The following is a 27,429-nucleotide window of genomic DNA, read 5'->3' as shown; positions in this document are numbered from 1 at the left end:
ACCCCCTTTCCTTTGAAGTTTGTCAGTGTAGCAACCAGTTTGTTCTTCTTAATCCCTTCACCTTTTGCACCCATTACCCCAAACCCCTACCATCTGGCAACCAGCACAATGTTCTCTGTGTTTACGAGAATGTTTCTGTTCTTCCTCTTCATTTTGTTTGTAGATTCCATTGTCGATAGATATGTATTCGTTGCCATTTTGTTTGTTCACATATTTTATCTTTTTCTTCAAAAAGACCCTTCAACATTTCATATAATAACAGTTTGGTGGTGATGAACGCCTTTAACTTTTTCTTGTCTGGGAAACTCTTATATGGCCATTGATTCCAAATGACAGCTTTGCAGAATGGAGTAATCTTGGTTGTAGGTTCTTGCTTTTCATAACTTTTAATATTACTTGCCACTCCCTTCTGGCCTGCAAAGTTTCTTTTTAGAAATCAGCTGACAGTCCTATGGGAACTCCCTTGTAGGTAATGAACTGCTTTTCTTTTGCTGCTTTTAAGATTCTCTCTTTTTCTTGAACCTTTGACATTTTGATGATGTGTCTTGGTGTGGGACTCTTGGGGTTCATCTTGTTTGGGACTCACTGTGCTTCCTGGAATTGTATGTCTGTTTCCTTCAGCAAGTTAGGAAAGTTTTCTGCCATTATTGTTTCAAATAGGTTTTCAATTTCTTGTTCTTCTCTTCTGGCACCCCAAGATGACAATGTTGGAACGCTTGAAGTTATTCCAGAGGCTCCTTATACTATCTTCATTTTTTTGGATTCTATTTTCTTTTTGTTGTTCTGATTGGGTGTTTTTTGCTTCCTCATATTCCAAATCGATAGTTTGCTTCTTGGCTTTACCTACTGTACTATTGAATCTCTGTAAATTACTCTTTATTTCAGTTAGTGCCTCCCTCATTTCTGACTGTGCAACCTTCTTTACTGTCTGGTCCTTTTTTATGCTCTTGAGGCCCTCACTAAGTACATTGAGTATCCTTTTAAGCAGTATTTTGAACTCAGCATCTGTTAGGTTGCTTATCGCCATTTCGCTTAGTTCTTTTCCTGGAGATATTTTCTGTTTCATTTGGGACGTGTTTCTTTGTCTCCTCATTTTCGCTATCTCCCTGTGTTTGTTTCTATGTATTACTTAACGAGAGGTATGGGGCTCGCTGAGACCAGATGCTGCTTGAAAGAATTTAGGAAAACCAGAAGCAGGATCCAAGACGGGCCTATCCTATGTTTAACCAACTGGCAACAGCATGGGTGGGCCTGAAGTTTGGGTGGGGTGGCGCCTCAGGAAATCACCAGGGCGGGGCAACCAGTATGAGCCAGGTTGCTAGGGTCCCAGATATGGTGTCTGTCTGCCGCCTCAGGGAAGGGTCACCAAAGGAACAAAGGCCTCTGACAGCATGTTTGTCCTGGAGAAAGCCCCCTCTCCAGCCCTTGCTACAGTGCCGAACAGCTCAGTTCTTCCCTGTATGTGTCTGGTGCCCCTTGAGCTGCCTCCTCTCCAAGCTTAGAGGGAGTGAGTCCAATAAGTTCGTTCCAGGGCCTTTTAAGGAGCTGCCTAGGGCTCCAGCTGCCTCAGCCTCCCTGAGCCTCAGTTCTCACTGTTTTTTCCAGCCAGAAGTTATGTGGACTTTTCTTCCTGGCACTGGAACCCTGAGTGAGGCACCTGGTGAGGGACGGCGACCCCTCAGTTCTCAGGGATGACCTTCCCATCGGAGGTGTCCTCCTGATTTTTATCCACCACACGTGGGTGTGGGACCAGCCTGTCCTACCAGTCTCCATGTGGCTGCTTCTTTAATTCCGTAGTTATAGGTCTTCCATTCAGCCCAATTTCAGGCGGTTTTGAATGATGTTTGTTCTGTGGTTGTGGGAGGACGCGATACCGCGTTCACCTGTGACGCCATCTTGACCGGAAGTCTAATTTCTCTACTTCTGATATTCTTGCCTAGTGAGGTTGTTTTCCTTGATTTATTTATTTATTTCATTCTTTTTTTTTCCTTACGATGGTCAAGGTTAGCAGGTTGCATACTTCTCTCCTTTGTCCCAGAGCCTGTTCTGCATTCACTTTCTGCAGGCTCCCCTAGGTCATGAAAACATCCCTTTCCTGAAAGACCAAGCACGGAAGGCTCCCATGTCTGATATCCCTATTGGGATGAGGTCAGAGGCTCGCATGTCAGTGAAGAAGGGAGGCGTAGATTTTAGGTAACGTGGCTGCAGCATCAGGGTTAAGGAAATGCACATTTTACCTCTAGGATAATTCAGAAAGTTCTGAAAAGAAGAGTGAAGAGAAGAGACTTGCTCACTGGGTAGGTATAGAAGACTTGCTGTTTGAATGTACTATTAGTGTGCAACCCTGGCCAGCGTGGTTCAGTGGTTAGAGGGTCAGCGGGTGCACTGGAGAGGGGATGATCGATTCCCGTTCAAGGGCAAGTACCATGGTTACAGATTCGATCTCCAACCCCAGTCAGGCATGTGCATGAGGTAACCAACCGATGTGTCTCTATCACATTGATGTTTCTCTCCCCCGATCTCCCCTTCCTCTCTCCCTCTCTCTCTGTCCCTCACTTCTACTATTTCTAAAAATCTATGGAAAAAATATCTCTGGGTGAGGATTAAAGAAAAAATTAGAAAAGTGCAGTTGGGTATTCTCTGTATTATACTTGAAGAAATACTTACACTTCCAACTCACTGTGACATTTATAACTGAGAAGTATACACAACTGACCCTAACAGATACAAATACAGTGCTCAAAATCCATACGCCTGTATTGGTGCCTTAATTTTAAATTTTATTTTCCTGAAAAGTAACGTGTCTGCAATGGATTTGTGGATATGTATCATCTCCATTTCTCAATGTTACAAAATATAGTAGACACTATTACTGGTTCAAAATGATCTTACTAGATAATTTCGGATACTCCTAGGTCAAAACCAGTTCTCTTAACACTGTTTCCATGTTGGGTGACATTATGAACTCTGCTTGCTTTTTCTTGGTGAATGTGTTTTTCCTTTCAGGGCCCGCTGGCCTTCAGGGATGTGGCCGTAGACTTCTCTCAGGAGGAGTGGGAATGCCTGGACCCAGCTCAGCGGACATTGTACCTGGATGTGATGTTGGAGAACTACAGGAACCTGGTCTTCCTGGGTGAGGATGACTTCCTTCCAGAGCTCCTCCTCCAGCCGCAGGGTTTTGCTTCCTTTATTACTTTAACAAAAGGCTTCTGCTTTCTATGATAGCCTGTTAAGAGTCTTGGTCTCCAAGAACAAATTTGAGGTTTTCTTTGTTGAAAAGAAAAGCTTTGTGATGTATGTTAATTAGGAACTCATTGTCTGTAAACTTTACATGTTGCACAGAATAATTAATGTGCTATCTGGAAACAGTGTTTTAGAAAAGTGTTTTCTTGTTTTTTTTAATCCTCACTCGAGGACGTTTTTCCATATTTTGTTCAGATAGAGTGGGACGGAGAGAGAGGAAGAGAGAGAGACATCGATGTGAAAAGGACACATCGAGTGGCTGTCTCCCGTATCACCCAACCAGGGTCGGGAACAAACTGCAACCAAGGTAAATACCCCTTAACGGGAACCGAACCCGGGTCTCTCTGGACGGCAAGCCTAAGTTCTAACCGTTGAGCCAAACACACCAGGAATGGTTGATTCTTGTATGGGTCTTGAATGGGGAAGAACCCACAACTTTGGTATATTGGGACAATGCTCAAACCAACTAAGCTACCCCGCTAGGCCTGAAATTTTCATTTTATTTTTTTATTTTTATTTTTTTTCTTTATCCTCACCTGAGGACATTGGTTTTCCATTTTCTGTACAGATAGAGTGGGAGGGAGAGAGAGGAAGAGAGAGAGAGAGAGAAACATCGACGTGAGAGGGACACATCGAGTGACTGCCCCACCCGCACGACCAACCAGGGCCGGGGACAAAATGCAACCGAAGTACGTGCCCTTTGTGGGAACCGAACCCGGGTCTCTCTGGACCGCAGGCCGACGCTCTAACCGCTGAGCCAAACTGGCCAGGGCTGAAATGTTCATTTTAAACAGCATTCACTCTTTGTAAATTTTACAACTTTTTTATGATTTGTTTGTTTTTTTTTTAAATAAATTAGATGCATATTTTTGGCGTCTGTCTTGTTTTAGTTAGGGTGATTTACACCCTACACATTTTGTGTAATAACCACAGAGAAGATTAATATTGAAAATATATCTCAAATATTTAAATGCTTTTTTTATTCTTTGTTTTTTTTTTTATACGAGAAGTGCGGGAACAGAGAGAGAAATATTGATTTTCGTGTTTCACTTATTTATGCATTTGTTCTTTGAATTTTTTGTGTGCCCTGACCAAGGACCGAACCACAACCTTGCCCTTTGTGGTTGATGCTGTAACCAACTGATCTACCTGGCCAAGGCTGCCAACTGTTTTTTATGAAAATCCCTTTTCATAGGTATTTTTAAATGATTTGAATTCACTTCCTGTGACATTTTCCTACCATATTATATACGTATGTCGTCATGCAAAATGTTTGCTGTTCATAGAAGCACACTTGCAGTTAGAATTCATGGTGATATAGAAGGATTCTTTTCCAATTGTACCTGTATATAATATTCAGGATAAGGGTAAGTCCTATTCTAATCTAGGCCTGAGGTCTCCTTTTTTCATTCTGTACTCTTCTGTGTTAGTCTCAGGTGTACAGAAGAGTAGTTGGACAGTCGTCTACTTTACACAGTGTTTCCCCAGTATTTCCAGTACCCAGACAGCACTGTACATAGTCGTTACTACATCATTTACTATATTTCCTTTGCTGTACTTCACATCCCAGTGACTATCTGTGACTACCACCTATACTCCTCAGTTCCTTCCCTGTTGTCACGAAGTCCTTCAACAGGCATCAGGTCTTACAACTATAAGACTCTTCTGTGTATCTATGAGTTTGTTTATTGTTTTTTTATCCTCACCTGAGGACATTTTCCCATTTTTTGTTAGAGTGGGTGGGAGGGAGGGAGAAAGAGAGAAAGAAAGAGAAACATTGACATTAAAGGTACAGGTAGAGTGGCCCCCTCCCACACAACCCAACCAGGGCCGGGGACAAACTGCAACCGAGATACGTGCCCTTATTGAGAACTGAACCCTGGTCTCTCTGAACTGCAGGCTGATGCTCTAATCACTGAGCCAAAGCAGCCAGGGCATTGTATGTCCTTTTCTGATGGACTTATTTCACTCTGGGTAGCATAATACACTCTAGGTAGATCTGTATTGTAAACAAATGATAAGATTTTGATCAGTATAATATGTTTTTATTGATAATTTTAGAGAGAGAGGAAGGAAGAGAGAGATAGAAATATTGATGTGAGCGAGAAACATTGATCAGCCTCCTCCTGCACTCCACCCAAGTACGAATCGAACCTGAAACCACCGGGCCCCTGCCCTAATCAAAAATTGAATGGGACCTCTCAGTTCTTGGATGGACACTGAATCAACTAAGCCATACTGGCTGGGGAGATTTCACGTTTGTTTTATAGCCATTTATTATTCAAAATTGTTATTGCTTTTTCAAAAATATTTTTTATTGCCCTGTCCAGTTTAGCTCAGAGGTTAATGCATTGACCATAGAGTCCTGGGTGTGCTTCCCACTAAGGGCACGTACCTCAGTTGCAGTTTTTCCCTGGCTCCAGTTGGGGTCGTGTGCGTGGCAACCACTCGATGCGTCTCTCTCACGTTGATGTTTCTCTCTCTCTTCCTCCCTTTCTCCCTCCCACTCTATCTGAAGATAAATTAAAAAATGCCCTTGGGTGAGGACAAAAGAAAAAAATTTTTGCTGATTTTAGAGGGAGCGGGAAATATAAACATCCAGGAGGGATAAATATGAACGTTAATCAGATCGAACTCAAATCCTGAGCATGTGTCATGACGGGATTTGAACTGGTACCCTTTTGGTTTATTGGTCAATGCTGAACCATTGAGCGTGAAAACAGCTGGGCCTTTAAAAAATAGTTTTATTAATTTTTAGTGCAAGTGGAAGGGACAGAAAGAGAAACAGTGATATGAGAGCACAACATCATTTGGTACCTTCTTTAGGTTGCCACTGGTGAATATGACCTTGAGAAAGAATCAAACTGGCATCCTTCTGATAGGATGATGCTCAACCAGGTGAGCAACACTAGCCAAGGCTTTTTTTTTTTTTTTTAAGTAGTCTAAGCTTTAACATTTCTTATCCTGATTTGGTGATTATGAACTTCTTTAGCTCTTTGTTTGTATTGGAAACTACCTGTTTTTCTATTTTATCCTTATCTTTTAAGAATTATTTATTTACTTATTTATTTATCCTCCCTCGAAGACACTCTTCCATTTTTTGTTTATACAGAGTGGGAGGTAGGGAGAGGAAGAGAGAGAGAGAGAAACATCGACGTGAAAGGGACACATCGAGTGGCTGCCACCTGCACGACCAACCAGGGCCAGGGACAAACTGAAACCGAGGGACATGCCCTTAGCGGGAACCGATCCCAGGTCTCTCTGGACCTCAGGCCTGCGCTGTAACCGCTGAGCGAAACCGGCCAGGGGTTTTTAGTATTATTTTTAATTTTTATTAATTTCTGAGAGAGCGAGGACGGGAGAAGGAGAGTGAGAGAGATAGAAACATCAATTTGAGAGAGGAGCATCAACATAGATTGGCTGCCTCCTACACGCCCCCTTCAGGAGGTTGAATCCCTAAACTCGTAATGTTCTGACCTGGAATGGAATCACTCAGTGACTACTTGTTGCATAGGTTGAGCCTCATTCACTGAACCACACCATCTGGGCTATCGTTTGATTTTAAATATTAGCTGTTTTGGGTAGTGTAATCTTGGGTATACTTACTTGTTTTTCACTACTTTAAATATTTTGTCCTGGAGTTTCAGTTGTGAAGTCAGCTGATAGTCTTAGGGGAACGTCCTTGTCGATAACTGCTTTTCTAGTGCTGGTTTAGGTTGTTTTGTATTGTTTTTTAGCGCTTTGCTTTCTCTGTTTCGCCTGCCTAATCTATCACCAATGGATTTCATGTAACCCACTGAGGTTTCCTCTTTTTCTGGTAATGTACAGAACGAGTGGCAAAACATTATCTCAATCTTTGAGATTTTGCTTTCCATCAATTGTTGACAGTGTGGCCTAAATAAACTAAAAAAAGTTCTTCACCAAAAAAAAAAAAAAATATATATATATATATGTCTTTATTGATTTTTTTCTTAGAGAAAGAAGAGAGAGTTAGAAACATTGATGTGAGATAGAAACATCGCTTAGCTGCCTCCTGCGCACCCTCTGCAGGGAATTTAGCCCAAAACCAGGGCATGTGTCCTCACTGGGAATTGAACTAGGACCTCTTAGTCTGTGCGATGATGCTTAATCCATTGAGCCACACCAGATCGCTTACCTTTGACATTTTCATTATTATGTGTCTTGAGGTGTGTCTCTTTTGCTTCTTTTGTTTGGGACTCCTTGTGTTGCCTGGAATAGTATGTTTCTGTCTTTCACCAGGTTTGGGAATTTTTCTCTTTGTTTTTTTTAATTCTCACCCGAGGACATTGTCTGACATTTATCTTCAGATAGAGAAGGAGGGGAAGAGTGAGAGGGAAACATCGATGTGAGAGAGCCACATCAACTGGTTGCCACCACGTGACACCAATGGGGACAGGGCAAAAACAACAACTGTAGTACATGCCCCTTGTGGGAAGTTATTCCAGGGCTTTCTGGTCCTTGGACCACACTCTAACCACTGTGCAAAACCAGCCAGGATGAGCCATGTTATCTCTTCATGCTTAATATATGTCTGAAGTACTGCAGTCTTTGTAGAGTTTGAACCGTTTCTCTTTGTTTCTTTGTAGTAGCCACTACAGTGCATTCACTGTACTGCCATTCCTTTACCACTCTGTCGTACACAATAGAAACAGAGCTCTAGAGACATTTCCAAACAGCGAGATCACTGAACATATAGTACCCTCACCTCTAGTTTTCCCAAGAAGAAACTGGGAATTAGTAGTATTAGGAAATGCAAGTATTTCCATTGTGTGGGTGAAGGGGTTTGAACAGGTATCATTGGCAAATGTAAGCATCTTTTTGTCCCTCGTAGCTGTGACTTTTTCTCGTTATACCTGTCTTCACCTTTCTTGGGAATATTCACTTGCTTTTGGAGTAGAAAAAAATTGTCATTTGGTCAAGTAATTGCTGGTAAGTTCAACGTACATTTAGCTAAATGTCAAACTTGTGAAAATTTATATTCTTTCAGCCATGTCATCTGGATACAACCAGTCCTTTTTGCGAAAACCCGAACTGCGAGACTTATTCTCAGAAATAAGACTGGTAAGATATGGACGGTGTGGCTTTGATACTGAACACTTAATGAAATGGTTTGCATTTGAGGATGAGTGTGACGTGAAGAAAGATGTTAATATGAACAGAACTAACATGGGATTCATTCATAATAACATTTTTGTTACTTAAAGAGTTCGAGGATTTGGGGAGACTCTCACTTTAAAGTCAGTTACATTTTCAGCCCTGGCCGGGCATGTACCTCGGTTGCAGTTTGTCCCCGACCCTGGTTGGTCGTGCGGGTGGCAGCCACTCGATGTGTCCCTTTCACATCGATGTTTCTCTCTCTCCCTCCCTCTGTCCCTCCCACTCTACCTGAACAAAAAATGGAAAAATGTCCTCGGGTGAGGATAAAAAAAGAAAGAAAGAAAGTCACTTGCATTTTCAGATTATTGTGTTGCTATATGTGAAGATTGAAAACCATATTTTATTCATATATTCTTACAAAGTAAATCTAGAAATATTGGAACTCACATAATCTGTGGTGTGAATAATCATTCGAATTGTTTAAAATGGTGGCGGGATTAAACTTTCAGTTAATTATTTCGAAAATCCAGAGATTTATAATATATCTATAAAAATTTTAATGTGAAAATTTATCTACAATTTTCAAAACCTTGGTAGCATATTTTAATAAAAACATCATGGTTTAATAAGTATCACAAAATAGATCTTATGGAACACTACATGTTTAATGAAGTTACAGGTGTGACTAAAGGCCTTTCTATCTTTAATGATTACCAGAAAACATATAATGGCGACAGAGGTTATCAATGGAATGAACATTGGAAGAAGAACTTTTACCAGGAGTCAAACTCCATTACTCCTCAGAGAAGGCAGCTTCCAGAGAACGATTATAAAGGTGGGAAAGTCTTTGACCAAATGTCACGTCACAGTATACATCAGGTTACTCATATTGTGGAGAGGACAAACAAGCCAAGTAAATGTGTCAGATCTTCAAAGCAGTCGTCAAATCACACTGAACAAGAGAGTATTCATACTGGTGAGGAGGATTACAAATGGAATCCATGTGGTAGAGTCTCCAGTCAACCATTCAGTGTAAGTAGACTTAAAAGAATCCATATTGGAGAAAAACCTGGAGAGAAGCCTTACAAATGTAAAACATGTGGCAAAGCCTTTAGATTTTATTCATGTCTTACTGTACATGAGCAGAGAATTCATACTTGGGGAAAACTGTACAAATGTAGGGAACGTGGAAAAGGATTTAGTCGGTACTCAAAACATACTCAACATCAAAGAATTTCTGCAGGAGAGAAGTCTTATAATTTTTCAGAATGTGGCAAAGCCTTTAACTGCCATCAGTATTCCTACCTTAGTAAACATCTGAGAATTCATACTGGAGAAAAGCCATATAAATGTAGAGAATGTGGCAAAGCCTTCAACCGGTCACAAAGACTTACTGTCCATCAGAGAATTCACACTGGGGAGAGACCTTACAAATGTAGACAGTGTGGGAGAGCCTTCATCCAGTCCTCACATCTTACTGTTCATCAGAGAATTCACACTGGAGAGAAGCCTTATAAATGCAGAGAATGTGGCAAAGCCTTCAGGCGGTCCTATAGACTTAAAGAGCATCAGAAAATTCATACTGGAGAGAAACCTTATAAATGTAGAGAATGTGGCAAAGCCTTCAGCCAGTCCTCATACCTTACTGTCCATCAGAGAATACATACAGGAGAGAGATCTTACAAATGCATAGAATGTGGCAAAGCATTTAGGCAGTCCTCAAACCTTATTCGACATCAGAGTGTTCATACTGGAGAGAAGCCTTATAAATGTAGAGAATGTGGAAAAACGTTTGCCCACTCCTCAAGCCTTACCCGACATCAGAGAGTTCATACTGGAGAGAAGCCTTATAAATGTAGAGAATGTGGAAAAGCTTTTAGTATTGCCTCAACCCTTACTTATCATCAAAGAGTTCATTCTGGCGAGAAGCCTTATAATTGTAGTCAATGCGGCAAAACCTTCAGGAAGTCCTCAACCCTTACTGACCATCGGAGAACACATACTCAAGAGAGACCTTACAAATGCATAGAATGTGGTAAAGCCTTTGGCCAGTCCTCAGCCCTTACTGCACATCTCAGAGTTCATACAGGAGAGAGGCCTTATAAATGTATAGAATGTGGCAAAACCTTTATCAAGTCCTCAAACCTTACTAAGCATCAGAGAATTCATACTGGAGAGAAGCCTTACAAATGTGGAGAATGTGGCATAGCCTTTAGTCAGTATTCCTACCTTAATAAACATCTGAGAGTTCATAATGGAGAGAAGCTGTATAAATGTAGAGAATGTGGCAAAGCCTTCAGCCGGTCACAAAGACTTACTGTCCATCAGAGAATTCACACTGGGGAGAGACCTTACAAATGTAGACAATGTGGGAGAACCTTCACCCAGTCCTCACATCTTACTGTTCATCAGAGAATTCACACTGGAGAGAAGCCTTTTAAATGCAGAGAATGTGGCAAAGCCTTCAGGCGGTCCCATAAACTTAAAGAGCATCAGAAAATTCATACTGGAGAGAAACCTTATAAATGTAGAGAATGTGGCAAAGCCTTCAGCCAGTCCTCATACCTTACTGTCCATCAGAGAATACACACTGGAGAGAGATCTTACAAATGTATAGTATGTGGCAAAGCCTTTAGTCAGTCCTCAAACCTTATTCGACATCAGAGTGTTCATACTGTTGAAAAGCCTTATAAATGTGGAGAATGTGGGAAAACCTTCAGGAAGACTTCAACCCTTACTAACCATCAGAGAATACATAGAAGAGAGAGACATTAGAAATGCATAGCATGTTGTAATTTCTTTAGCTAGTTCTCAGACCTTACTTAGTATCAAAAATCTCACACTGGAAAGAAACTTGATACTAGTAGAAAATATGACAAAGCCTTTCACCAGTATTTCCACCTTACTGTACATCAGAGAGTTAATACTTGAGAGAAATTCTACAGATGTAAGGAGAGTAGGAATCCTTTACCAGCATGGAGAACTCACTCAACATTAATACTGGGAAGAAGCCCTATGTTTGTGAAAAGTGTGGGAAAGGCTTCAAAAGACACTCATGTCTTAATGTACCTGAGAGGGATCATACTGTAGAGACCTTACAAATACAAAGAAGGTGGTAGAACCATTATCCTTTTCTCAAAACTTCTGAACATCAGAGAATCCATGCTGGAGGAAAGCCTTACCGTGTAGGAATGTGACAAAGCCTTTAACCAGTGTTTAAAACTTACTATGCATCAGAGAGTTACTGAAGAGATGCCTTTACAGTTATTTTCTTGGCAATGGGATTTTATTTAACATCAGATACTTTATTGTCAAGAGGAGTCTTAGAAATGTGAAGAGTGCGGCAATTCATACTAGAGAGAAGCCCTGTGAATGTAGTGTGTGTCCTAAAACCTTTTATCAGCAGTGGTGTCTTTACAGAAAAAAAATTAGCCCTGGCAGGTGGCCTCAGTGGTTAGAGCATTAGCCTGTGGTCCAGTGAGGCCTCGGATCAGTTCCCACTAGGGGCACATACCTCTGTTGCAGTTTGTCCCCGGCCCTGGTTGGTCATGTGGGTGGCAGCCACTTGATGTGTCCCTTTCACGTCGATGTTTCTCTCTCTCCCCCTCCCTTCCACTCGCTCTATCTGATCAAAAAGTGGAAAATGTCCTCGGGTGAGGGGAAAAAATTATAGTGGACTGAAACCTTTGCAAACTAGAGGATGTGGCAAGGCCTTTAACCTGTTGTCAAACTTCCTCAACATTATAGGAATCAATCTAAAGAAAGAATAAAAAGAAAAAGAATTCGGACAGAAATTGAACCATTGTTGTGGCTTCACTAAACACAATAAAATTAAGATACTGATAAATACCCGTTTCTGGTACATCTGCCTATTTCCTGGAAAACATACATACTGCGAATGCTCAAGGCAACCCTCCTTCCACATCTGTTCACCTTCAACATCGCCCCTTCCCTGACCCAAATATTTGTTTACTCCCTCAAACCCCAATAAAAGAGCAACGTACTCTTTGTTTCCTGCCCTTGTATTGCCAGTCAGTGCATGGGTCTTTCCCTGAATTTAGGGAAAGTAACAAACTTATGCCTTTTCTCTCTCTCTTCTTTTTTTTTTGAGTACTTTCACAAGCCCCCTTCACTGGCTAAAACTTAACAGGGACCTTATCAGGTGCCTAACCACGAATGGACATCTCCCCCTTCTCTCTGACACTCGCCTCCATCTACAGGAGACATAAAAACCTTTTCAAAGATGAAAATCCCGTACATCAAACTTAGTTATCCTGCCCTGTCCGGTTTGACTCAGCGGTTAGAGCGTCGGCCTGCGGTCCAGAGAGACCCGGGTTCGGTTCCCGCTAAGGGCACATCCCTCGGTTGCGGTTCGTCCCCAGCCCTGCTTGGGTTGTGTGAGTAGCAACCAGTCGATGTGTCCCTTTCACGTCGATGTTTCTCTCTTTCTTTCCCTCCTACTCTATCTGAACAAAATATCAAAAAATGTCCTGTGTGAGGATAAAAAAAAAATTAGTTATCCTAAGACAATGACATGTCATCTATACCTACAAATTAATGTTACTGATAACATTAGTAATGATAATATATACTGGTACTTTAGGTGTTTCTTAGTCTATATATAGATAGATATCTATATTTATTTTTCTCAACTATTACTGAAGATGATGTATATTATGTCCTCAAGCATAAGTAAATACTATACTAAATACAAAATACAAAATGACAAAACCTGAATCATAATAACCTATACATTAAAAGTAATCCAATGTTTCTTAATAGAGACTCATAAGACCTGTTTGCCTCACATTTACCTACCTTTCACTTTAGAAAAAATTGGATTTGACTTCCATCCTTTAGAAAAAATTGTATTTAACTTCCATCTGAGGTTCAGTCCTGACCCATCCCCCATGGCCCATTACTAAGGAAGACAAATACTAACACTGAGACTTCATAGAAGTGAGCCTCCCTTGCCCAGTGGAACCTCATTATCTATCCAAGCTAAACACTTTTAAGCACAATCAGTTTATGGTAAGTAGTCACTTCCTGTACTACAATCTTCCATGACAACAGTCAATCTTTATCATAACTAAGTATTTTTACTGGCTTTTGCATCTAAGATAACCTTGAAGTGGAATGTCAGGGTAGTGCCCCTTTTCCAAACCCCTCATTGCATAATGACCACCTGTTAGAACCAATACAATTAGGGACTTAATAAATCTCATTGTCATTATGTGGATTAACTGTTAACTATCCTGTACCCATTTATATAAAAGACAGGTGTACCTATCATTTTATTGTTAATCCAATTCTACAGCATTATCCTCTTTGCTTTCTCCTGCCCTAATCTATTACCAGTGGATTTCATATAGTCCAGTTGTGCTTTTTCTTCTAATTACATAAAAAAGGTGCAAAGCTGTCATTCTCTGGAACATTATCTCAATTCCTTAAAATTTTGCTTCCTAGAAATTGTCCCCAATTTGGCTCAGATAAACTCAGAAAATTTTCTATAGGTTTGAATGTTATGTTGGCAGGAAGATATTAAAATATGGTGAGTTGGCCCTGGCCAGTTTGGCTCAGCGGTTAGAGCGTCGGCCTGCGGTCCCGAGAGACCCGGGTTCAGTTCCCGCTAAGGGCATGTACCTTGGTTGCGGTTTGTCCCCGGCCCTGGTTGGTCATGCGGGTGGCAGCCACTCGATGTGTACCTTTAACATCAATGTTTCCCTCTCTCTCTCTTCCTCTCTCTCCCTCCCACTCTGTCTGTACAAAAAATGGAACAGTGTCCTCGGGTGAGGATAAAAAAATAAATATATATATGGTGAGTTGGGCAATATATTTAACTGAGAGTTAAACATTACAAAACAGCATTAAAGATATCTAATATAACTCTTTTTTAAAAAATTTATTTTTCTTGAATTGTCGACAGTGAGAGAGAGAGACAGAAACATCAATGATCTACCTCCTGCACGCATCCTGGGGATCAAGCCTGCACTCAGGCATGTGCCCTGACTTGGATTCAAACCAAGGCCTCTCAGTCAATGGGATGCTGCTCATTCCAGTGAGTTACACTTGCCACACTTGGTGGGCCATCTGAGAGAAACTTTAAAGACATAATGTTAGCCAGTCCTGTGTGGCTCAGTGATTGAGTATTGACCCATGCACCAAGCAGTTGCTGGTTTGATTCCTGGTTAGGGCATGTGGGGAGGTTTTGGGCCAAATACCCAGTTGGGGGTATGCGGGAGATGGCCAATCAATGTTCTTTCTCATGGATGTTTCCATCCCTCCTTCTACCTCTAAAATCAGTAAAGAGAAAAAAAATCAATTAAAAATGTGACATTAAAGATATGTTTGTGACAAATACAGGAAACTAAATCCGTGCAATGCCTACATATTATTAATTTTGGAAAGCCATGTTACAAATTTCGAAGTGATCACGTGGGTAACACAAATGCACTTAATAAGGAAAGGCCATCAGCCATGACAGTGAGGTGGAGGGAGCCTGTACTGTGCCCAGTCTGCAGCCTCTTCCCTCCAGTCAGGTCTCTGCAAAGCCCTGGCCACTGGTCCAGGCCCCACCCCTATCCATTAGTCCTGAGCTCAGGCTCCGACCCCGCCCATCACTTCCTGTGATCAGCTTGTGCAATTTTTTTTTTTTATGGATTTTTTTTATTTATTTATTTTTTTTATCCTCACCTGAGGACATTTTTCCAGTTTTTGTACAGATAGAGTGGGAGGGAGAGAGAGAGAGAGAGAGAGAAACATCGACGTGAAAGGGACACATCGAGTGGCTGCCACCCACACGACCAAGCAGGGCCGGGGAGAAACTGCAACCGAAGTACGTGTCCTTAGTGGGAACCGAACCCGGGTCTCTCTGGACCGCAGGCCAACGCTCTAACAGCTGAGCCAATCCGGCCAGGGCGAGCTTGTGCAATTGACTGCAGATGCTGAAGCAGCCATGGAGCCATTGTGGTCACAGGTTTTTGTTTTTTTTTTAATCCTCACTGAGGACATATTTACATTTATCTTCATGTAGATAGGATGGAAGAGAGAGAGAGGGAAACATCAATGGGAGAGGGTTGCCACCCCCACAACCTCAGCCTGGGCCGGGGACAATCCACAATCAAGGTACATGTGCTTAGCAGGAACCGAACCCTGGACTCTCCAGTCCACAGAGCCAAACCAGACAGGGACTTTCTGCTGACAAATGGTTACGCTGTTATTTTTCATAGTTTATTTAGACTATGTGTGAACTCACGATTTTCATGAATAAACCTGAGTGAGTTTGGATGTGTTCATGTATCCAACCTTATTCAAGGTCGTAGGTAACAATACCTTATTTGTTTCTCTCCCACGTCAGCCATGCAAGCCTGTGTAGTTTCTGCTCAGTCGTTTGGAAGATTCCTCTTGCAGTGAGTCTCATCAGAATTTGTCAGATATTTTGCTTTATATTTTCCGCAGAGTTTGTAGGCCACCACTCATGGTTTCTGCTGAACCCTCTAGTTTTCAATGTGAATATTAATTATTGGAATATAACCAATTGGCATGTGTGCACATGATCATTGGGATGATCTTTCCTTGCCTAGATTTCATGGGAATCCTGAAGATTTTCTCCACGCTACCTCATGAACTTCTTTACAGGAGTGGCATCAGCCCATTTTAAAACAGGTTGTATTGTCAGCTAATAGCATGTAGCCAACTGTTGGCCATTTTTTCCTAGAGGAACCCCAAGGGCCATGGCAGCTGTTGGGTTGAAATATTTTTTATGATTGTGGATGCAAACTTATTTTCCATGTTCACAGCATGACCAAAGGTATGTCTGTTCATATTACTTGTCCCTGGAGTGTTCTCCAAGCCATCTCCAAAATATCCAGGGATTCCACTTGAGCAGAGATTAAAATTAAACCCACAGTTTATGACTTTATTTCTGTTCTGTGCTGGATTTCTACAACCCGTTAAATATCAGTTCCTATCATGTGCCCATCCACAAGATCACAGTTATTATAGAAAATAGATATTGGAAAATGTACTGAAGCCCAGCTGGTGTGTCTCACTGGGTTGATTGTAGGCCCACGGACTGAGAGGCCCTGGTTTAATTTCTAGTCAGAGTACATGCTGGGGTTGCAGGTTCCATCCTTGGTAGGGTGGAGGTTAATGGCATGCAGGAGACAGCCAATCAGTGTTTTCTCTGTCACATTGATTTTTCTATTTCTCCCTTCTCTCTGAAAAATATCAATGAAAACATTTAAAAAATGAAAATGTTCTACTCTACTTTCTGACATAGGTATGGAGTCACTGTATATAGCATCCATATGTATGTGCATCTGCTGATATTTTCTGACATAGACCAGTGTGTCTATGATTTTATTGTTACAAGACCAAGTGTTTGTAAGGTATCTCACCGAGGAAGAAAGAGAATCAGAGCCACAGAGGCGGGCAAAAGTTTTATTTAAGCATCCCAGGCGAGGTTCACTGGTCCATGTGGTGGGGGTTAGGGAAGTCATGCTGCTACTTTCACCAGGTTTCAATTTCTCCTCTGGCCTTCCATTTCCAGGTCGTGTTGGCCAGCGACTCAGTTGGGAATCGCATGTAGGGATGAAGTAACATCTGGTTCACAGCCACTCGCGAAACCTCTCGGATGTGGTTCTGCAAAAGTCCAGTCCGGTGTGGTTTAGGTTTTCAGTCCCTTGGTATATCAGGGCCAACCAGGAGAACGGATTAGAGTGCACATCCTGCTGGGGCCGTAGGTGGCTGTCCAGAGCAGCCTCATTGCGGAGCATGACGCTGGACACCTGGCCCACTTGTTCCATGGCCTCTGAGATGACGCAGGTATAGGTCTGAAAAATCTTCAGGGTGCCTGATGGGTAAGCATCTGAGTGCCACTTATAGACTTTTCCCTCTACCCCCTTTACCCATCTCTCATCCCAGGGGTCCTTGATAATGAGTTCAAAATCACTTGGCCCCAAGTAATTTCTTTTACATGCGCGGTAGGGACATTCTTCATATGTCTCAGGCCACCATCCGTGGTGTGGCTGTGACAGTTATCGCTGCTGATGGCCGCCGGGCTGGCAGTCCGCCGTTGCTATGACATGAGTGGAAGTTACCCAATATTGTGTCCAGCTTTCTTGCATATAGAACTGCCAGACATAGGCATTGATCTGGTTAGTTGTGGTGAGGTTTCCCCGAGGGAGGGTCAGGTGGAGGAGGATCCATAGGGCCCAGGTTCTGGATAATCCGGAGGCAGGTGGGGCTCCAGGGCTCAGACTGCCAGTGATCCTGGTGTGGAGCCAGTTTGAGGCGGGAAACATGGTACCAGGATGCCTGTCCTAGGAGCTTGGCTGCTGTGTGGGTGGTTAATATTACCGTATGAGGTCCTGTCCACCTCGGTTGGAAGGAGCCAAGCTGCAGTTCCCGTAGGAGGACACTGTCTGCTGGTTGGAGGGGAACTGTGGGCTGAGTGTTGTCAGGCTCCCAACAGGCGGAGAGGTCAGGTCTGCGTGTTTTCTTAAGAGATGTCGGAGCAACGATAGGAAAGGGAGATAGGATGCAAGAGGTGGAAGGTTAAAGGTAAATTGTGGTTAATAAGAAATGTTCTGCCGTACACCAGTTTGAAGGGGCCGAGTCTGGTGGGGCCCCATGGGGTAGACCTAATCCTGGTGAGGGCTAAGGGAAGAAGGACCACCGGGAGAGTCTGGCCTCGATAGAGAGTTTGGTGAAGTGGTTTTCTAGGATACCATGGTCCCGTTCAACTTTACCAGATGATTGGGGACTGTATGGTATGTGGAGTTTCCAGGTGATGTTGAGGGAGTTCACCACCTGCTGAAACACCTGTGCAGTGAAGGCCAGCCTGTTGTCTGATTGGATGGTGGTAGGCAGCCCAAATTGTGGGATGATCTGTTCGATGAGAATAGAGCCGACAGTGTCGGCTGTTTCCTGGGGGGTAGGAAAAGCCTCAATCCACCCTGAAAAGGTATCAACAAAGGTTAGGAGGTAATGGGGTTTCTTGTGAGGAGCCATGTGAGTGAAGAGGTTTTGGAACAGATGGCACGGGCCGTGTGTATCTTTTCAATCGTCTGTTGGAGGCCTGGAAAGAAAAAGAGTGGCTGCACAAACCGGTGAAGGGTTTTAGGCCCCACATGTAGGGAACTGTGGATGTCAGAGAGGAGGGCTGTAGCCTCTTTTCCCGGCAGAGCAATTTTGTCTCCAAGAAATATCCATCTTTAATCAGATATTTTTCCTCCTGTCTGAAGAAGGGTTTCTTCTTCCTGAGGAGTATATGAGGACCTGATGGGGGTGGAGAGAAACATGACAGGGGCAGGGGAAGTGTCCGCAGTTGTGGGAGACATTTTGCATGGCGTCAATTTTGTTATAATCTGCTCTGCCATCACCTGCCCCAAGGCAGGATATCTCTGCATTCTGCATTTCTTTATCTCTGTATTTTGCATTTCTTTAAGTAACCATTTACTCATCAGCCAGTCTTTACTGACCTTTTGTTCCTTTTGTAGTATTTCCTAGAATTGCTTCGGGCAAGCCTGGTGCTTGGCAACAGGTGCTTCTTGCCCTATATATTGTGTGAATTACCCCTGAATAAATGAGACTTGATCAGAATCCTGTCTTGTGTCCATTTCTCGTGTCTCTTGTCCCTCCTCATCCTCACTCCCCCTCTAGAGTCCTCGTTGCTCGAGCTGCGGGACCGAGCTGCGGGACGGGTTAAGTGGCGCCCAATGTGGGGCTCCAGCACGGGGGATCCAGTGAAGGACGCCGTTCGGAGTGGCCAGCAAAGGAAAGCAAAGGAAAATAAAAGAAAAGAAAAGAGGGAACGACGTGGGAACCTGCTCCGTCTGTACCCCTCGGGCAAGTGAACGGCGATTATGGGTCAAGCATTGAGCCAAGATAAGATGTTCATTGAAGGACTAAAAAAGGCTATCAAGGCACGAGGAGTAAAGGTGAAAATTAAGCATTTGTGTCAGTATTTTGATTATATTAAAGAAGTTTGTCCTTGGTTTGGTACAGAGGGAATTATAGATCAAAAACGATGGAAAATAGTTGGTGATGCTCTTAGAAATTATAATAAGACTTATGGACCAGAGAAGGTCCCGGTAACTGCTGTTTCTTATTGGTATTTAATAGATGAGATTTTATCTCAGAGACATTCTCATCCTCTCGTTGCCAATGTAGTAGAATATGGCGAGGGTATATTACAGAAAGAAAAAAAGGGGAATGAAAATGAAAGTAAAGAATGTGAGGACTTCATGTCATTCGATAGTGATAATGAGGAAGAAGAAACTGAGCCCACTCGGAATAAAATTATGCCTAAAAGCTCTATTTATCCCAACCTATCAGAATATTTTGACGGAGGGGAGGTTAATTGGTATGAATTGGTGGATGAAGCTGCCAGATCTGAGTGGCCTCTTGTTTCTCAACGCCCCCCACCTTATAATAATAATCCCAGTGCTCCCCCCGCTGGCCTGTCCAGTCCTTGACCCTAGAAAAGAACTTAGAGATAAAATTGAACACCTCAACGAACAAATAAAACTGGAAAAAGAGCACCAAGATCTCATAGCCCAATTAGAAGGACTAAAAGTAGGAAAATCTAAAAAGGAGAGTGAAGTAAGATCAGAAGTCCTCAGTAATCAAAAGCCACCCATGAGGGGAGCTGTCCCTAAGATCCCTTGCAACTTGCACCAGAGCTAGATGATATAGAGGCTTTTCCAGTAACAGAAACCGTGGACGCGCAAGGACAGGCTTGGTGTCATCATAGTGGGTTTGATTTTAAATTAATAAAGGAGTTAAAAACTGCTGTAGCACAATACGGAGCCACAGCCCCGTATACTACGGCAATTTTAGAATCAGTAGCCGAGAATTGGCTTACGCCTGGGGATTGGCAAACATTAGCCTGAGCGACTCTTGCTGGAGGAGACTATCTCCTATGGAAATCAGAATATGTAGAGAACTGCAGGGACATTGCTAAACGCAATGTGCAGGCTGGTAATGGATGGAATTTCGATATGCTAATAGGAGAAGGAAATTATGCTAATAGTGATGCCCAAATGCAATATGATGCAGGTCTTTTTGCCCAAGTTCAGGCTGCAGGCACTAGAGCATGGAGGAAACTGCCCACCGAAGGCGACATGAGCTCCTCCCTTACTCAGATTTTGTTCTGGATTGCCTATAAATCTTTGGGGTAGAGACCTCTTATCCCAATTAGGATTAATAATGGGAAGCCCGAATGCTGTTATTACTACCCAAATGTTGAAAACCGGATATCTACCAGGCCAAGGGCTGGGAAAAAATAATATGGGTGTAATAGAACCTATAGAGCCCTCCCCAAAAACTGATAGGGCAGGATTAGGCCATTTTCCATAGGGGCCATTGACACTCCTGTGACCCATGCAGAAAAGATCACATGGCTATCTGAGGAGCCGGTGTGGGTTGATCAATGGCCTCTAACAGCAGAAAAACGGATGGCTGCACAACAGCTGGTACAGGAGCAGCTTGATGCTGCCCACATTGTCCCTAGTAACTCCCCTTGGAATACGCCTATTTTTGTCATTAAAAAGAAATCTGGTAAATGGCGGCTATTGCAAGACTTAAGAGCTGTAAATAAGACTATGGCACTAATGGGAGCCTTACAGCCAGGACTTCCCTCACCTGTTGCCATACCTTTGGGTTGTTTCAAAGTCATTGTTGATCTAAAGGATTGTTTTTTCACGATTCCTCTGCATCCAGATGATCAGAGGCGATTTGCATTCAGCTTACCAGCTATAAATTTCAAAGCGCCTATGAAAAGATTCCGATGGCGTGTTCTGCCACAGGGAATGGCTAATAGCCCTACCCTATGCCAATCCTTTGTGGCTTCAGCCTTACAATCAGTTAGAGACAATTGGCCAAATATGTATATTATACATTACGTGGATGATATCCTCATAGCCGGAAAAGAGGGGAGCGAGGTGAGATGATGCGCGTTGCCTTACGAGACAAAGGCCTGGAAATAGCCCCTGACAAGGTCCAACTCGCAGACCCTTATACATATCTTGGTTTTCAAATGTGAGGGTCCCTAATTTCCTGTCAAAAATTAGAACTAAAATTAGACAAGCTTAAAACCCTAAATGATTTCCAAAAATTCTAGGGGACATTAATTGGCTTTTGCCCTATTTAAAAATCAGTAAAGGAGAACTTAAACCCCTGTATGATATACTGCAGGGAGATGCCAACCCTACATCTCCCCGTGAACTTACCTTGGAAGGAAAACAGGCTATATGCAAAGTTGAACAGGCTATCCATTCTCAAGCAACCACCTTTATGGATTACACTAAACCTTTAAAGTTTATTATTTGTAAGACTGCTCTCTCCCCTACCGCTGTTTTCTGGCAGACAGCGCCCTTAATGTGGATTCACTTGCCTGCCACACCTAAAAGGGTCATTGAGCCATATTATCAGGCAGTTTCCAATCTCATTATGATGGGCAGGAAACAAGGGAAATGTTATTTTGGTAAGGAGCCAGATATTATTATACAACCCTATACCGTGGACCAAATTAGCTGGCTCATGCAAACTACTGAATTTTGGCCCATTTCCCTAGCCTCTTATGCGGGGATTCTAGACAATCATTATCCACCAGACAAACTTATTGATTTTGCCAACAAGCATGAGTTTACCTTTCCTATACTCACATCATCTAAGCCTCTGAGAAATGCTTTACTAGTATTTACTGATGGGTCCTTGATGGGTAGAGCTGCTTACACTTATCTGGACCAAACAGTGTCATTTATGACCAGCAGCACATCTGCTCAACTAACGGAACTGCAAGCCATTGTTGCTGTTTTTTCTGCCTTCCCAGATCAATCTCTCAATATTTACACAGATAGTGCATACATCGCACATTCTATACCTCTATTAGAAACAGCTGGACAGGTAAAAAACATATCCAATGCAGGAAATTTGTTTAGGCAGTTACAGAAGCTAATTACAAAAAGAGTTCACCCATTTTACGTAGGCCACTTACGCGCCCATTCTGGGCTGCCAGGACCTCTTGCTGAGGGAAACCAAAAAGCTGACCTAGCTACTCGCCTCCAGGATTCTAATCAAGTGTTTACAGCCATTGATAACAGCTCTGATAAAATTACCCTAGCGCAGAACAGTCATCGATTACATCATCTCAATGCTAAAACGCTTCGCCTCATGCATCAGATTACTAGGGAACAAGCTAGGCAAATTGTTAAAAACTGCCCCTCATGTGCCACTCATTTTCTGGTCCCCCACCTTGGAGTACACCCAAGGGGACTAATTCCTAATGCATTATGGCAAATGGATGTTACATCTCTGAATTTGGAAATCTTAAATATGTACATGTTATCATAGATACCTTTAGTGGATTCATTTATGCCTCCCTCCAAACTGGTGAAGCCACAAAACATGTGATCAGTCACATGCTAACCACATTTACAGTTTTGGGATGCCCACAGCAATTGAAAACCGATAACGGCCCAGGCTATACAAGTTCAGCCTTCTCCCAATTTTGCAAATGCCTCAATATTCAACACATAACAGGTATACCTTACAACCCTCAGGGCCAAGGGATTGTAGAGAGAGCACATCTGTCTTTAAAGATCACCATTGATAAAATAAAAAAGGGGGGCCCAGAAATATTCTCTCTCATGCCTTATTTATCCTCAATTTTTTAAATTTGGACACTGATGGGCAATCTGCTGGGCCCCTTACTTGGCCTTTTACTGATTGTGTCACTAGGACCCTTCCTCTTCAATAAGGTGATGGCTTTCATCAAGCAACAGATAGATGCCATTAAGATGCAATCTATACAGGTCCACCACTATCATAGACTTGAAATGGCCAACAGAGAAGCTCACTCTAGCTGTGAGTCAATAAGCTCAAAAACCTCCTCACCTTGGTGCGCTGGGCTGGATAGCCAGAGACGGGCAACTGGAACTCACACGCATTGCCAACCACCACCTAAGAGAGGAACAAGGCCTTATGCTGCCTTGCTTTCCAATGACGGGTAAGGACAGGTTGGCACCGTGTGCAAGTTTCCTGAACTAAGACAGGCACAGTCCCCTCAAGGTATTATTTCGGCCTTAAAAAATTAAAGAAAAGGGGGGCCTGTGGGAGACATTTTGCATGGCGTCAATTTTGTTATAATCTGCTCTGCCATCACCTGCCCCAAGGCAGGATATCTCTGCATTCTGCATTTCTTTATCTCTGTATTTTGCATTTCTTTAAGTAACCATTTACTCATCAGCCAGTCTTTACTGACCTTTTGTTCCTTTTGTAGTATTTCCTAGAATTGCTTCGGGCAAGCCTGGTGCTTGGCAACAGGTGCTTCTTGCCCTATATATTGTGTGAATTACCCCTGAATAAATGAGACTTGATCCGAATCCTGTTTTGTCTCCATTTCTCCTGTCTCTTGTCCCTCCTCATCCTCACTCCCCCTCTAGAGTGCTCCTTGCTCGACCTGCGGGACGGGTCACGCAGTGCGGCCTGAGCCATCGCATCTGCCCAGGCATTCCCTAGGGCAACAGGGTCTTGTGAGGTTTGATGTCCCCTGCAATGTGCCACAGCCACCTCAGCGGGTAACAGGAGAGCCTCCAGGAGCTTAGAGATAAGGGTAGCATTTATTATGGGGGAGCCCTTGGTCGTGGAGAATCCCCATTCTTTCCAGAGTGCAGAATGGCTGTGGGTGATAAGAAAGGCATATTTAGCCCTGGCCGGTTTGGCTCAGCGGTTAGAGCGTCGGCCTGCGTTCCAGAGAGACCTGGGTTCGGTTCCCGCTAAGGGCATGTATCTTGGTAGCAGTTTGTCCCCGGCCCTGGTTGGGTTGTGTGGGTGGCAGCCAATCAATGTGTCCCTTTCATGTAGATATTTCTCTCTCTCTCTTCCTCTTTCTCCCTCCCACTCTATGTGAACAAAAAATGAGAAAATGTCCTCTGGTGAGGATAAAAAAAAAAAAGAAAGGCATATTTAGAGTCGGTGTAAATGGTGACCCATTTCCCTTGGGCTAGAGTGAGTGCCCGTGTAAGGGCATTGAGTTCTGCCTTTTAGGAAGTGATGCCATCTGGTAGGCGTTGGGCCTCTAGGGTGGAGGAGATGGTGACCACCGCGTAGGCCGCCTGCCGCAGTCCGTTGGGCCGCAGTGTTGAACTCCCGTCCACAAAGGACAAGGTCTGGATCCTCTAGAGGGGAATCTGACAGTTCCTCGCGAGGCCTGCTGAGAAAGTCTGTTCGTTTCATACAGGAGTGAGAAGGTTCTGGTAGCACAGAATTGGAAGTAAAGTGGCTGATTTGAGCCGGGGGTGGAGGGTGGGAGAGAGGTGAAAGAGTGATGGAAGGTTTTCTATGAATAAGAGATGAAGTTCCTGTATCCGGGAGGGACCTAGTAGGGAAAGATTTATGTGAGAGAAGGTCAGGGAGCCTATGTGATGAGAAAACAGATATAGGTTGGCATAGGGTCAGTTTAGTTGCTTCTTTTGCGAGTCCAGCTGTGGTGCCTAACGCTCGAAGGCAGGGCTGCCACCCGGACAGTGGTGTCCAGCTGTTGGGAGAGGTACGCCACCGGGCGGTAGGTAGGCCCTATCGGGTGGGCCAGGACTCCCACCGCATTCCCGTGTTTCTCATCTGTGAAAAGGTGAAAAGGGCGTCTGGGATCAGGCAGAGTGAGAGGAGGGGAAGAGATTAGAGTGTCCCGGAGGGTGGAGAAGGCCCTTTTCACGGCGCTGGGTGAAGTGAGAGGTCCTGCAGGGGCCTCTCTGGCTGCTGCGTAGAGGGGCTTGGCTAGGAGGGCAAAATTAGGTGTCCAGTGCCTAAAGTAACCAATCAAGCCAAGGAAGGAGGAGATCTGTTCTGCAGTCTCAGGTGGCTGGAGGTTGCGGAGGGCTTGGGTCCAGTCTAGAGTAAGGCCTCTGGTGGTAGGGGTTAGAGAAACACCCAGGTAAGTGACAGACTTGTGTGAAGATGGGCATTAGCGGGAGGAGACACGGTATCCCCTAGAGCCGAGGGAGTTAAGGAGAGTAGCAGTGTGCTGGCTCAGCCGACAGCGGAGGGCTGCAAAGGAGGAGGTCATCTACGTATTGAAGGAGGGCACTGGGCTCGAGTGAACAGGAAGTGAGATCCCGCGCCAGAGCCTGTCCAAACAGGTGTGGGCTGTCTCGAAACCCCTGTGGCAAGACAGTCCAGGTGAGTTGCTGAACTATGTTGGTGCCTGGGTCGGTCCAGGTAAAGGCAAATAGGAAGTAAGCAAGGTGAAGAGGAACAGTAAAGAAAGCATCTTTAAGGTCGAGGACAGTAAAGTGGGTGGTACCAGGGGGGATGTGTGAAAGTAAGGTGTCAGGGTTGGGGACCACCAGATGGAAGGGGACAATTGCCTCATTTATCAAACGTAGGTCCTGGACGAGGCGGTAAGCCGCTGAGGGTTTTCGAACAGGAAGGATAGGGGTGTTGCAAGGTGAGTTGGTGGGGATCAGCAGACCCTGACTTAAGAGACGGGTAATTATAGGTTTCAGGCCCGGGCGGTGAGCTGCTGAAATGGGGAACTGGGGCCTCGATGGGTATTGTGAAGGGTCCTGCAGTCGAATTTGAATGGGAGTGCGGTGGGTGGCTATTATCAGGGTAGAGGTGTCCCAGACTCGAGGTTTGACAACATCTGGGGAGATAGGGGGTTCAAGACAAGGAGGGTGGTTGGTGCTGGTGGGAGAGTCTTCGGTGAGGAGGGGTAAGAGAAGATGAGAGGAAGCCGTTCGGAGTGATGTCATTTGGATAGTAGCCCCAAGACTTTGTAATATGTCTTGGCCCAGAAGGGGCACGGGGCAAGAGGGCATAACTAGGAAGGAGTGTGAAAAGGGGTATCCGTCTAGACTGCATGACAGAGGCTGTGCGCGAAGGGGAAAGGAGGGTGTCCCATCAATTCCCATAACCGAAACCTGAGAAGGGACTAGAGGCTGGAGTGAGATGGCAGAACAGAGAAGGTAGCCCCGTGTCCACCAGGAATGAGATGGACTTACCCGCTACCTGTAGCTTTACCCTGGGCTCGGAAAGGGTGATTGGGGTCCGCGAGTCCGGGTCGCATCAGTTGTTCATGAGGGCAAGGAGCTCAAGTGATGGGCCCGTTTGGCTGGCCTGTCCTCCACGTAGAGGCGTGGAGGATGAGCCTGTCGCCCAGGAAGGGCAATTGCTCCGCCAGTGACCAGGCTGTTTACAGCCTGGGCGTGGTTTTGTAGGTGGCCATGGACATGGGCATCGATGGGTCCAGTGGCCTTTCTTGCCACATTTGAAGCAGGCCCTTGGTGGGGTTCCCTTTGGCGGCCCGGAGACATTAAGTCCCTTAGGTTGGGCGCCCCCTGTACCCTGCCCGTGCTGGGCTGCCGGCCTCAGGGCTGCCACTAGAACCTGGGTTTGGAGGTTTACCTTCTGCTGCATTCGGGCCTGAGGAGTGGCCTCAGCCTTGTCCTCCTGGGCATTAAAGACTTCAAATGCCCTGTTCAGCAGGTCTCGGATAGAGGTCTGAGGGCCTCTTCTGCCTTTTTAAGTTTCTTTCTAATGTCTGGAGCTGACTGGGAGATAAAATGAGTAGCTAAGACTGTGGCCCCCACTACTGAGGCAGGGTCCAGTCAAGTGTGGAGAACCATAGTCTCCGTCAGGTGGTTTAGAAATAGAGGTGGGTTCTCATCAGGTTCCTGAGTGACTTCTCTTTTTTTTTTATCCTCACTCGAGGACATTTTTCCATATTTTTGTTTAGATAGAGTGGGAGGGAGAGAGAGACACACACATTGAGTGGTTGCCACCCTCACAACCCCAACCAGGGCCAGGGCCAAACTGCAACCGAGGTACATGCCCTTAGCGGGAACCGAACCTGGGTCTCTCGGCACCGCAGGCCAGTGCTCTAACCACTGAGCAAAACCGGCCAGGGTGAGTGGCTTCTCTTAGTCTGTCATAGTTAACTACCTTTTGGGCTGCACTCTGCATGCCTGCCAAGAGGCACTGGACATCTGGTTTCGTCTTCCTCTACCGTCCCGCCCTGCTTGATAAGTCCAATTGGGATCTGCCTTGGGGACTGCCTGAGTC

At 44.3% G+C, this 27,429-nt stretch overlaps 2 protein-coding genes and 1 long non-coding RNA gene across 3 annotated transcripts in view; all 3 read left to right on the top strand.

Moving 5' to 3' along the window:
* The window catches only part of LOC118638829 (zinc finger protein 345-like), a 74,846-nt gene that overhangs the window by 26,998 nt on the left and 20,419 nt on the right, over positions 1 to 27,429 (top strand). The gene's annotated exons all lie outside the window — the stretch shown is intronic.
* LOC118638377 lies at positions 4,426 to 8,326 on the top strand. The gene is made up of 3 exons (XR_004961085.1): positions 4,426 to 4,438; positions 6,070 to 6,141; positions 8,252 to 8,326. It is a non-coding gene; the product is annotated as an uncharacterized LOC118638377 (long non-coding RNA).
* LOC118638732 (zinc finger protein 501-like) lies at positions 9,022 to 10,570 on the top strand. Its single transcript, XM_036274869.1, is given in 2 exon segments — positions 9,022 to 10,472; positions 10,474 to 10,570. Coding segments are annotated over 2 exon segments (1,548 nt in total).

The sequence above is a fragment of the Molossus molossus genome, unplaced genomic scaffold, assembly GCF_014108415.1.
Source record: "Molossus molossus isolate mMolMol1 unplaced genomic scaffold, mMolMol1.p scaffold_m16_p_21, whole genome shotgun sequence".
NCBI classification, from domain to species: domain Eukaryota; kingdom Metazoa; phylum Chordata; class Mammalia; order Chiroptera; family Molossidae; genus Molossus; species Molossus molossus.
This window is presented reverse-complemented; position numbering and strand designations above follow the sequence as displayed.